This window comes from Akanthomyces muscarius, chromosome 1 (genome assembly GCF_028009165.1).
Source record: "Akanthomyces muscarius strain Ve6 chromosome 1, whole genome shotgun sequence".
NCBI classification, from domain to species: Eukaryota; Fungi; Ascomycota; class Sordariomycetes; order Hypocreales; family Cordycipitaceae; genus Akanthomyces; species Akanthomyces muscarius.
The window spans coordinates 2,745,791-2,758,168 of record NC_079241.1 but is presented as its reverse complement, the minus strand read 5'-3'; the positions used below and the strand labels follow the sequence as shown (position 1 = coordinate 2,758,168).

The following is a 12,378-nucleotide window of genomic DNA, read 5'->3' as shown; positions in this document are numbered from 1 at the left end:
CGATTTCGCCATCTGCGTACGAGCCTAGCGCCTTCATGTCTCGATTTTATTGCTTGGAGGCCTTTGGTGGATTGTTTTGTACCGGTCCCTGTTGTTTTGCATGCCGGGTACAATGCTCTGCAGGACGCCGTCGGAAGACGCGGTGACCTATCAAAGACGTCGCCGCCACGGATCGCCGAGCTGTCTCGTAGCTATAATTCGATGCAGCGCTCATCCATGCTAAGCCCATCATCCGATACCTGCAGCGTGAACTCGGGGAGCTCAGATAGTGCGATGCAGGGGATGGTGCCTGTCAGCCCACAGCATTAGCAGCGTGGCGTGTATCCGTGCAGCGCCGAGCCATCAGCCTTTGTTCGCCCGACGGGTGTGTGCGCTAGTGGGTGGCTCTGTTATACCGAGCAGCATCGTTTCTGATCGTGTTTTGGGCCACAGGTAGCGGAAGGATGAATCGTCATGTTGGGCATTGAGCTATGGTTGCTGCAAGAAATGTTTGCTTGCGCGGAGGAGGCGCCCATTTTGGTGCTGCCGGCGCCAGCTGCCGGCTGCCAAAGGCACGGACAGACAGACGACGCCCAAACATGAAAAACATAAACTCTTCATATCATCAGATGTCCTCGAATACGTCTTATCTGTGGTAGACGTCATCAATTCTTGAAACAGACAACACATCTCCGCTGAACGCTTGGGCTGTCCATGTCGCGCGCCGCCCGCCACGCCCATTCATCATCGTTGTGGTAAGCTGGGCCTGACTCTATTTTAGCCCACCACCACTGACAAGACGCACGGGCTTGTGGCCCTCTCAATAGTCACGGTGACGCGAGACCTTTCCTCGATTCGCTACTACCTGCATTGGCAAGACGTGCCTGGAAGAGAAAAGAAACAACCTTGTAATAATAGGCCGGTGTACACCCCGACTCGGTGTCGCTGTTGATCAAGCACGCCAAACAGAGTTAGCTCACCGTCCATCCCATCGCCCAACGACGCCGCCGCCGCGCCCGCACCCGCGGCATCAGGCTGAGAGCTCATTTGAGGGACAAGGCAAACCCACCACAGACCAGCCCGCTGCGCTCCAGCCCCTCCTCAAACCTCGAGCAACACGGCAAAGTCTGTGCGGCGAGCCAAAATCGCCCTTTTTGAGCGCCGCCAACCGACGGTCCTTTGTTACAGACATACACACTCCATCTTGCTCCAAGCCGCCGCCCATCCTCCGCCCCAGACGCGATAAGTTCTTCGCTGCTTCGACTCGTGTCGGTCGTCGCCTGACAAAGGGCCCCCCCTTGACGTACATAAGATTTATTTCGGCGCTACGCTGGTCGCATAACGGTACGTGCATCGTTGGCTTGCTGCTCTCCTTGTCCCTTCGTCACCAACCGCCATTCGTCCCCTTCCCGACTGCGCATAACTGCACGAATCGCCCTCACCCCGGTGCCAATATCCTTGGCCTGGTCTATACTCCCTCCCCTTACCACTGCCCTTGGCCCTTGCATCGTCCTGCTTCATCTCCTCCGCTCATTACACGGGGCACAAGCACGAATATCCCTGGTCATCGGCTTCTTGGCCGGCCCGTCCAACCCCGCTGCCTTAATTCTCACGGACCTGGCATTATCCACGCCGCAGCCGCGCCGCCGCCATTTCTCCTCAAAAAGAGATGGACAGACCCAGTCTTGTGCCTAGACCCATCGCGTTGTCGACCCAAAACCCATTTCTTCTCTCAACATTTTGCAGGCAATGCTCGTGAGCCATCTTGGTCCCACGCAAGCCCGCCGTTGTGCTACACCCAAATACGAGAACCTTTCCTGCTTCCACCTGCACTACCCCCAGCGTAGCACGAGCTTAAAATCCTGCTTCATTCTTCTGCCCTTTGCCATGCGATAGACAGACCGAATTTTGCTGCTCTTGCATCCGCCTAGCGGCGACGAGGCTGCCCATCATGCCGCCGGCTCCAGGCAAACTGACCATTCCGCAGAGCTTTACCCAGCGCCCTGCTGACGACAATCGTCCCGAGCCCGCCGAGCAACTATCGTCCTCTGTTGACCGACTTCAACAGAGTGGCTCTGGCTTCGTATACCGCGGTGTGCAGCAGCCGCCATCGTTGCAGGTGCCAAGGTCGAGCTCTCTTCTGAATTTGAGAAATCCACCAACGCCGACTTTCAGCCAGTACAGCGACCAATCGCCGTCCCGATACAATCCACCGCAAGACGGCTTCCCGCATCCGCAAAGGCGGCAGCATGCAAGAAATCTGAGCTTACAGCACAGCCTCGAGAAACCACTACCGCAGCCACCGCCCGATTCCGAGCCTGACGCTTCCTTGTCTCCGTCAGCCGCTCCCCAGACGAATGCACCAAATACCGAGCCATTGCCATCTTCCAACTTCCCCCCCAGACCTTCGATGCAGCAGAGACTAGGCAGCATGGATCCCAATACTTCTGCCAATTCAAGTACCATGTACGGCAGCCAGGACCAGAACCTTCCAGATGCTGCAGGTAGCATGACCAGCCTGAATACCGATGTGCGAGATGCATTCTCTGCGAGACTCAACGGCCCAGGCTCCTCTACTGCCTCTCCCGCGATAGGACAAAGCAGAGGACCACCAGTTGCTGGGCCCTCGCAAGGTTCCTCTGCCCATCTCTCAGGCCTCATGTGCAATGTTCACAGAACTACCGGCCGGGAGCCTCCACCCCTAGTCGGTGCGACGACAACGATTCTTGGTGATAAATTGTACGTGTTTGGTGGTCGAGTTCTTTCTCGCAGCCGACCTGCGCCTCTGACCTCCGATTTGTACGAGCTCGACCTCATCCGACGCCATTGGACGAAGCTCCAGACCGCCGGCGACGTTCCTCCGCCAAGATACTTTCACTCCATGTGCGCGCTAGGAGATACAAAGATGGTCTGCTACGGTGGTATGTCACCATCGCCGAATCAGCCCACGAACCAAGACCAGCAGCAGCAACCTGAAGTTAGCGTCATGTCCGACATATATATTTACGACGTCTCGTCAAAGAAATGGACATTCATTCCGACTCCAGATGCTCCGCAAGGACGCTACGCTCATTGCGCATGCATTCTGCCCTCTGCTGCTTCTTTCTCCTCTACAAAGGCACCGCTCTCTGCCCTCCAACATAACCCTTCATCTCAAAACCCCAATGAGGGCCGTATTGGTATCAACATTGATGGCTCTGGAGGTGCCCAAATGGTCATTGTCGGTGGCCAAGACGGAGCTAATCACTATATCGAGCAAATAAGCGTCTTCAACCTCCGAAGCCTGAAATGGGCATCTACGCAGCCTTTGGGAAAGAGCTGCGGTGCGTACCGAAGCGTTGCTGCCCCGCTCCTGCCTTCCGTATCGGCCAAGATCGGAAAAGCTCACCAAGCTGGTCTCCAACGCCAAGATGGCATCAGCCAGGAAGCACGTGAGGGTGGCTCGTCTATGCTGATATACTCGAACTATAATTTCTTGGACGTGAAGCTAGAGCTGCAAGTTCGAGCTCCAGATGGTACTCTTAGCGAGCGGCCTATGTCCGGCACGTACTCCCCCCCTGGCCTCCGCTTTCCCAACGGTGGTGTATTGGATACGCACTTTGTTGTCTCGGGAACCTACTTAACATCTTCAAAGCAAGAGTATGCTTTGTGGGCCCTGGACCTGAGAACTCTCACCTGGAGTCGAATCGATGCCGGAGGCAGTGTATTTAGCCAAGGCAGCTGGAATCGGGGTGTCCTGTGGAACAGAAGGAATACCTTTGTCATCCTTGGAAACAGAAAGCGAAGCTTGGTCGACGATTACAACCACCGGCGCATCAATTTTACGAATGTGTGTATGGTGGAGCTTGAGGCCTTTGGGTTCTACGATAACCCACGCAAGACAAGCCCCATGGCCGGTTTCATTTCTGCTAGCAGCCCGTATTCTGGACCCGGCTTGAGCTTATCCAGAAAGGCGGGATACACCGCAGGCGGCCGCTACCACTCGCGGATGAGCGAGGAGTTGGGCGAGAGGGCTTTGGCCATGCGGGAAATATCTGACATGGATATTCTTTGCATCGGCGGGGAGCGAATTCCGATTAGCTCTCGTATTGTCGCACGGCGCTGGGGCCCATACTTTGTACAACTCCTTAGAGAAGGTGCTGCTTCACAAGACGGTGGCGATGGCATGACACTCCGCTCAGGTCTTGCTGGAAACCCCCTCCGTGCATCTGCCATGACGATAACACCGCAATCCCGAGCGGCAACTGCGACACCAACTTCAACTGCCAGCACGTTGGCCCCTTCCAATATCGATGTCTCAAGTGTGGACGGCTCAACACTTGGTGGTGGCAGTATTAACCAAGGAGAGGAAATGAATGCGGGCGCGGTGAATACGGCACCTACACCACGCACACTCCCCCCGAATACGCGACCTAGATGTCTCTATCTTCCGCACACTTACCTGACGGTGCAGGCACTTCTTCATTTCTTATATACGAGCGCTTTGCCACCAGTGTCGTCGCCTCTCTGCACACCTCAGATCCTATGCTCTCTTTTGCAGATCGCACGGCCATACCGCGTTGACGGCTTGCTCGAGGCCGTTGTTGAGCGTCTTCATTCTTTGCTTGACAGCCGCAATGCTGCGGCTGTCTTTAACGCCACGGCAATGGCTGCTGGGGGCGGACGCGGTATCGATGGCACCTTGAATCCCAACTTCTTCGTGGATAGCCTTGATCCCATTGGCTCACCCGCTACTTCAGGCGACTTCTCATTGGTTGGGTCTACTGCCAACGGCTCCTTCTCTTCTGATGTTGCTTCACGAACAGCTACCCTCACCATTAACTCTGGCGCAGCCTCCACACGCCCCGCCAGCGGTGAGCTGTCGTCGTCGGCGAGCGCTAACGGCTCAGAATGGGGCTCAGAAATAGGTGGCAGCGATAGAGAAAACGGCGCTGTTTGGAACGGCGAATTGAGCAGCGTCATTGGTCTGCAAAAGCGTGGCCTTCGCGGCCTTATGGAAGGACGAAGACTGCGCGAGAGGACCGGTACGGCCGGCACTGCCACACTGGCCGCCCCGAACACAAATGGGCAATACCTCCAGGGTGGACAGCGAGTTGGACTTGGTATTGGGGGCCCTTGAACCCAGCAGTACATAAGATGGGGCGATGTTAACGAAGTTCAAGAGATTTGTGTATATAAGGGACTATATGGGGGAACAGGATAATGACGAACCATATGTGAATGGATGGGAATGATGGCATGATACACGAGACGATAGGTGATTGGTATAACTACAGTGTGGGGGAGCTTCACAGCTGATAAAAGGTGGTCAGTTCAAATGAGAACCTATTTTATATATTTAAGCAGAGTCTCTGCGTCTTATTCTGTATGCTATATGCGAAAGCGAAACGACCATGCTGTATGTTGGAACAACCCACGATAAATCAAGTCCCCAAAACACTAACCAGGTAACAAGAGGTCAACTAGTCGCTCCTGCACGCGAATTCCATGCTGCAACAGCCTGTGGCGCTCCTCTACATGCGACGCCGCAACCGGTAGCCCCGTCTATACTACTCTATAGCTTGACGCGGCCTCCTTGCAGCTCCTGCCACTCTTTCTGGCCAAAAGGAACATACGTGTCGCCCTGGAGCCAATACAGCGTCGCACCGTCGTTCAGAGCGTCGGGTTTCACGCCGGCGTTGCGCAGCACGGCCTTTTGCTGCTTGTTGGTGCCCGTAGTCTGCGCGCCGGCAATGTCCTTGACAACGCGCAGGAACAGCGGGACGGCGTACCGCGGCAGGCTGTCCCTCACGTGGGCGGCGAGGCCGCGCAGGGTATCGGCGTCGGGCGGGTGGCGCGCAAAGTTGACGGCGACACAGCCGGCACGGCCGTCGTGGTGGGGGAGCTCGACGCCGTAGACGTTGGCCTCGCGGACGGCGGCGTAGGTGCCGACGGCGTGGGCGACCTCGTTGGTCGAGACATTCTCCGACTTCCAGCGAAAGGTGTCGCCGATGCGGTCGTTGAAGGCGCAGCGGCCCTCGTCGTCGAGGCTCATGATGTCGCCGGTGCGGTACCAGGCGTCGCCGACGGCGAAGACGTCGCGCAGGATCTTGGAGTCGGTGGCCTCTTTGTTGTTGAAGTAGCCCTGGAAGAGGCGCTTGAGGTCGGCCGGGTCGACGCGGGTGATGAGCTCGCCGGGCTCGCCGGCGGCGACACGTCGGCAGAAGCCGGTGGCCGGGTCGCGGAAGGGCCTGTCGTTTTCGTGGTCGTACTCGACGAAGCGCAGGTCGTTGCGCATGAGGAAGCGGCGCAGCCAGCCCATGCGGCCGACGGCGCCGGCAAACATGTCGTTTTTGCTGAGGTTCCACGTCGAGCCGGCGCCCTCGGTGGAGCCGTAAAACTCGGCAATGGCCTGGATGCCGAAGCGGTCCTTGAACTTGTTCCAGATGTCGGGCCGCAGGCCGTTGCCGATGGCGACGGTGACGTGGTGCTTCCTGTCGAGGTCCTCGCCGGTGACGGGGTCGAGCTGCGGCGGCGCGGCGAGCAGGTACCGCAGCGTCTCGCCGACGTACTGGATGCCCGTGGCCTTGTGCTGGCGGACGTCCTGCCAGAACGTCCGCGTGGAGAACCGGCGGCCGAGCGCCTGGGTACTGCCCGAGACCATGGTGGCGCAAAAGGCGAGCAGCGCGGCGGAGCTGTGGTACAGCGGCATCGAGGTGTACATGATGTCGCCGGAGCCGCGGCCGAGGAGCATGGAGGCGACGGTGCCGCCGCCGATGCACTTGCCCCACGACACAATGGCCGCCTTGGGCAGGCCCGTCGTGCCCGACGTGTAGATGAGGATGGCCATGTTGGAGAACTCGGCCTCGGCGCGGTCGCTGTCCGGGAAGCGGATCGGGGCGATGTTGGCGGCGGTGGCCTCGACTTCGGGGGTGAAGACGACAAACTCGACGTCGGGGAGCGCGCCGCGCACCTCGTCGGTCACGTTCTGGGCGACGCCCGGGTCGACGATGCAGAGCCGCGCCGAGGCGGCCGTGATGCAGTGCGCGAGCGGCTTGCCGGTCAGGTTGTAGTTGATGAAGGCGGGCTTGGCGCCGATGGCCCAGAGGCCCCACCACAGGAACAGGAAGGTGTCGGAGTTTTGAAAGTCCATGGCGACAATGGCACCGGGCTTGATGCCGTGATGCGCGCGCAGGTAGGTGCCGTAACGGAGGACCTTGTCGTAGAACTGGGCGTATGTGTACCGGCGGTCCTCGAAGAGCAGCACGGCGCGGTCGGCGTGGCTCTTGCTCTGCGCCCAGTGCTCGAGAAAGTAAAAGAGGCTGAGTTGATTGGTGCGCACGCCCCGCATCAGGCGGATCATGGCCATGATGCCAATCTTTTGCAGCATCAGGTCGTACCAAAGCCCCGACTTGGCGTTGAGGTAGGCGGCGCCGGCGAGGGCGGCCGGGGCCGCGACGGCAAGGGGCACTGCAGTGGCGGCATATTAGCTTTGTGCTTCTCTCAGCGTGTTGTTCGTATTTTGGGATTTTTCTTTTCAATTTTTTGGACAATCTGGAGTGGTTGCTTCGTACCGGGCATCTTTTGGAAACGCTGTTCGCTACTGAGACGCGGAGTTCGGGGTCGGGATCTGGGACGTTGGGGGGAAGAAAAAGCGGTGATGCAATCACTCTCTCAGCGGCGGGCGCAAGACCTTGAGATGCGGTCTGCACGACGGAAAAAAATGAAATAAGAAGAAAGGGAGGAAGCTGAGGAAAAGAGGCAAAATGCAGAGGTAAAGGGAAGAAGAAGAAGCGATCATGCAGCGCTCTGGAGGGTAGAAGCCCAAGCAAGGCCGCTCTTCAGCCGTCAGCACAGCCTGGCCCGGCCGCTCGCCAATGCCGTCCGCCGACGCGGAACGCTCATCATTTTGATTTGCATCAAGAGGCCGTTGGGTGGGCTGTCCAAGCCTCGGCTCGTTCTTGTTTGTGGGCCAACTAGCAGACTACGCAACTAGTCACTTGCTAACCTAGGATCGTGGTTGCGCACCCCGGATTTCTTCCACAAAGGGACGACGAGGCTGACCGGACTTTGGCCCAGCTTTCCATTGCCATGATTTCTTGCTGCTTTTCGAGTTGAGTAGACTTCTCAGAAAAGCGCAGTTGGTGGTTTAAGATTGCGTCTCTCTTCCGAAGTAGCCCATGTGCTTTGACGTCGCATTGCTTCCTCGGGCTGCTTTCCACACACTCCGCGGAATCTCCATCGCGGCGCGGAACCCAGCACCGTCTGTTGTCTCATCGGGCCACATAATTTACCCGAGGAACAAGAGGCGACAGACTCCAGGAAATGTAAGATGCCGAACCCTGTCAACTTGGCATTTATTCCTGGTCCGGAGTATGTGATCAAGGCCCATGGCGTTTCACCCCCGTACCGATGCCGTACGTACAGGCAAACATGTTACCTAGCCCATATCTTTTGTTGCCCCAGTTGCCTCGATGCCCAGATAGCGGGAGCGGAGACTTGCTGCCGCCGACCGGAGCTACCAGTATAATCATCAGTCGGCTCGAGTGGATTCTGGTGAGATCACCATCAACAAGTATTCTGCCCTGACTCTTAGAAAACTTCAAAGCCGGAGTCTTGGAGAGGCAAGATTTCTTACCGGTGGATAATGATGAATAGACCAACAGATCTCATCTACCACTCTGTTTTCTTGGGCTGATTAGTCGCGTTACGTACCAGTTACTCATTTAGGCAGTACATTGCACAATGGCTGTGGCGGGGTTTATGCAAGCTCCGTGCAGTCGGAGCCGACTGTTGACCAGGACCAGCCGGCGTCAGACGCCATGAATAAAAACATTATTACCATGGCACCGCCGATTTACCTGAAAAACACAGAACGAATTCCTAACATGAACACAGAACTCCAAGCTAATTTTAGTCGAAGTAGGCTCACTGCAATGATGACAAGGTGAGCGGTTATGAAATTGCATAAAACCGTGTATAAAGTGCTTCACGTGACTTCGCGCCAAACCGGCCACGATGCCACGCCTGCTCCTGTACAAGTGCATGTAGCTGTTGTTGGCCAAGGGCTTCTCGACAGCTCCCAAGTTGCCAGCCAAGAAAACTGCCGCGTACGATGGCTAGCAACGCATCGACAGAGGCGCCCGCCTCGTCTGTGGCGGAAGGAGAAAAAAGTTATACTCCGCCTCCTGCGGAATTGCCCTCCGACACTCGAAGACGAACCTACATTGTCTGGTCGTACTGGCTGATAGTGGTGTTCCTCGGCCTCCCCATATGGTGGCAGACAACGGCCATTCACCGCGCACACCTGCCGCTGGATGGCATGATGCAATGGGCTGATGGAAAGGTACACAGGACATTGGTGTTCGAATTTACTTGTGAATCAGCTGCTGACTTGCTTCCCAGGCGTGCCGACCCGTCTTCCCCCTCCAGATTGAGATTCGCGCCGATGCACTCCAAGAACCGGAGGCGCAACACCTCGTGCGCCTGACACAGCACGCTCTCGACGACCTCAATGAGTTTTCGGGCCACCACCTGCGCCTGCAGCTGGCCCCCAAGGACGAGACGCGCGCCGCCCGCGACGAGCCCGAGCCCGCCCTGATCATCAACTGCAGGCCCGGCGATGCGGCGACGTCGTCGCTCAGCCAGGAGCAGCCGCTCCTCGAAATCACATACCCGCCAAACTCTACGCCGCAGCTCAACTCGGCGTCCTCGCCCCTCGCGACATTCATCACCAACGAGCTCCGATCCACGTTTGCCGAGGAGCAGTCCATCATCGCCTACCTCCTGTCGACCTCGTCCATGGCCTCGGGCAGCCGACCGCCGAGCCTGACGCCCGACGTGGCCGAGGCGCTCTCGAAGCGCACGACGCGCTCCCTGCGATACTCGCCGACCTATCACCTGACGTTTTCGCTGCTGACCGACCGCGGGCTGCCAAATTCGTGGGACGTCGAGGGCGCTCTGGAAGAGTACATTAAACCCATGCTCGAGGTGCTCAAGCCCATTCACAACTTTACGATTGACACCCAGGTGCAGCTCTACGCTACGCCGGGCGACCAGTCCGAAGTGCTGAACAAGGAAAGCCTGTCCTCTTTCATAAATGCTGCTGAGTGGCCGCTGTCTCCCTCGATTGGTGGCGCACCTACAGTCAACTTTCTGCTATACGTCGGGAACCAAACCATCCGCCTCGACGACAACTCCGATACATCACAATCATGGATGATTCCCCAATGGGGCACGGTGTATCTTTTGCCTCTGCCAAAGAACGAGGCCCACGTTTCCGTTGCCACTCTGAAGCAGCCCATGCTCACCTTCGGTGGCCATCTGCTGTCTCTCCTCGGCACGCCCGTATCCGGCTCTCTGCCGCTGCGCCTCTCATCGCTGACACGCATCCGGTCCACCGACTTGCTGCTCCGAGCCTCGTCGTCGCTCGGCTCCTTGGCTCGCCTGACGGAGAAGCTGCCGTCCATTGCGATCCCCCAGAGCGTCGCCGACGGCGTCGAGACGACGCTGCATCACCTGGAACAGGCATGCGCCAACCTTGGTGGCGTCCAGGGCCTGACGCATGCGCGCATTGCGGAGCAGGAAGTCGAGCGTGCCTTTTTCGAAAAGAGCATGGTCGGCCAGCTCTACTTCCCCGACGAACATAAGATTGCAGTGTATCTGCCCCTGCTGGGACCTATTTCGGTGCCGCTGATCATGGGCCTGATGACGGAGCTGAAGAACTGGATCGCAAGGCGCAAGAAGAAGGCCGAGGAAGCCAAAGAGAAGAAAAGCCAATAGCAGCGATTATAGAACTGTAGGCTAAAGCATAATACTAAAAAAAATTGTAATACTATCCAATGCTTACGACATTCAACGCTTCAGTGGTGCAATGCCGTTTTACGAGTGTAGTTACGAGTGTAGTGTATTTACAGCTATACCTGATCTATCTACTGCGCATTTCTTGAAGCGCTTTCTATAGACTAAACCTTGAACAAGTCTTCCTACAGGTGCAGGCTGGAGACGAGGTCCTTCATCAACTTGTCCCCCAGGTTCTTGAGAGCCTGAAAGTTGGTGAGGTAATTCTTGCCAATAGCGTTGCTGGGCAGAACCGAGTCATCACCGGTGAAGAAGATGTCTATTTCACACAAAAATCAGCTTTGAAGAGCTCTCGTAGCCCAAGCACAGTCCGGCAGACGCTGGTTGGTGGTGGTGGTGGTTTACTCACAGGTGACGTCGGCATCAGTGTGTCCCTTGCCGCCATTGAGGCCCTCGCTGGGGAAGCACGTGTTGGCCATGAGCCAGGACGCTTCGCCAATCTCCTCGGGCGTGTCGCCGTCGGTGTCGCCAAAAACACCATAGTATAGCTTTCCGTTGCTGAAGGGGGGTGGAGGAGTTAGCGGACGGTGCGCGCGCACGGCGTCGCGATGGAAGTGCGTACCAAATAACGGCGACGAGGTTGTTGCCGGCGAGCTCGTCCTGGTGCTCGCCCTGGAACTTGTCGGGGATGACGACAAAGGGGACTTCGTAGGCAGCAAGCGCACCAAAGTTGGTGTGTGGCTCGCCGTCGTCATTACCCTTTATGGATGGTCAGAACATAGCTATTCTCCTGGTTTTTTGTGTGTGGCATATACGAACCTTGCAGGCATGGTCGATTCCGTCACAGTCAACGTCCATGTCGGCGACAAATGCATATGCAGCTCCCTGTAAGACCATTTTAGACTTGGTCAATCGTCTCATCGCTATACCCATGTTTAACTCACCTTGGACAACTTGGCCCAGTCGCTGTGGATGGTGGCCTTTTTGTGGTTGTCGTTGCTGAGAATGTAGCTGGCATCCTTGGGTGTCTGTGTCATCTTGGAGACGGCCGAGGCAATCTTGCTGATGGGCAGCGACGAGTCGCCGGCGAACCAGTCGCCCGGGGGGCCGGCATTGGGCTTGTTGTACTTGGCGCCGTCGACGTTGGTAGGGACGGAGGCGCGGACGGGGCCCGCGGCGGCAGCAATGCCACTGATGGCAGCGAGAGAGGCAATGGTCTTGACAAGCATGGTGACGAGCGAGTATTGGAAAATGCTGTGATACAATGCTTCTCTTGGGGAAAACTGATTTGTATTGGCTTGATGTTTGTGAGAGGCGATCAGGCACAGTATTTATAGTCGCGGCTTTTCCAAGTCTGGTCAGACAAATTAAGCAGAACTAATCGAACGTATCCTGGATATCGCCTGAAAACGGCGAAACTGCGACAATCATCATCAACGAAGCTAGGACCATGCCATGTTACTGTCGATGGCTTCACAACCGGTACTGTCCGGCCCGGGTCGGCTTCTGTGGATACAGCTCGCCAGCACGCCACTGTCACATTACCTGCGGACGCCCGTCTTATTCGGAACATTCCGTCGCTAAAAAACCTATTGGAACTTTCCTCAATCAGGCCACCAG

The 12,378-nt window shown here is 57.0% G+C and overlaps 4 protein-coding genes across 4 annotated transcripts; 2 read left to right on the top strand and 2 right to left on the bottom strand.

The window, feature by feature from the left end:
* Positions 1-693: 693 nt before the first annotated feature.
* On the top strand, positions 694-5,098 carry LMH87_005904 (uncharacterized protein; the record flags this gene model as incomplete). The annotated part of the gene is made up of 5 exons (XM_056203707.1): positions 694-734; positions 807-811; positions 1,292-1,323; positions 1,967-2,106; positions 2,155-5,098. 5 exons carry the CDS (start codon positions 694-696, stop codon positions 5,096-5,098), a joined length of 3,162 nt encoding a protein of 1,053 aa, XP_056059136.1.
* Positions 5,099-5,533: 435 nt separating this feature from the next.
* Positions 5,534-7,539, bottom strand: LMH87_005903 (uncharacterized protein; the record flags this gene model as incomplete). The annotated part of the gene is made up of 2 exons (XM_056203706.1): positions 5,534-7,428; positions 7,533-7,539. 2 exons carry the CDS (start codon positions 7,537-7,539, stop codon positions 5,534-5,536), a joined length of 1,902 nt encoding a protein of 633 aa, XP_056059135.1.
* Positions 7,540-9,073: 1,534 nt separating this feature from the next.
* LMH87_005902 (uncharacterized protein) lies at positions 9,074-10,740 on the top strand (the record flags this gene model as incomplete). Its single annotated transcript, XM_056203705.1, has 2 exons — positions 9,074-9,304; positions 9,364-10,740. 2 exons carry the CDS (start codon positions 9,074-9,076, stop codon positions 10,738-10,740), a joined length of 1,608 nt encoding a protein of 535 aa, XP_056059134.1.
* Positions 10,741-10,943: 203 nt separating this feature from the next.
* LMH87_005901 (uncharacterized protein) lies at positions 10,944-11,987 on the bottom strand (the record flags this gene model as incomplete). Its single annotated transcript, XM_056203701.1, has 5 exons — positions 10,944-11,077; positions 11,168-11,316; positions 11,381-11,517; positions 11,578-11,643; positions 11,703-11,987. The coding sequence occupies 5 exons, from the start codon at positions 11,985-11,987 to the stop codon at positions 10,944-10,946; spliced, it is 771 nt and encodes a 256-aa protein (XP_056059133.1).
* Between the last annotated feature and the right edge of the window lie 391 nt (positions 11,988-12,378).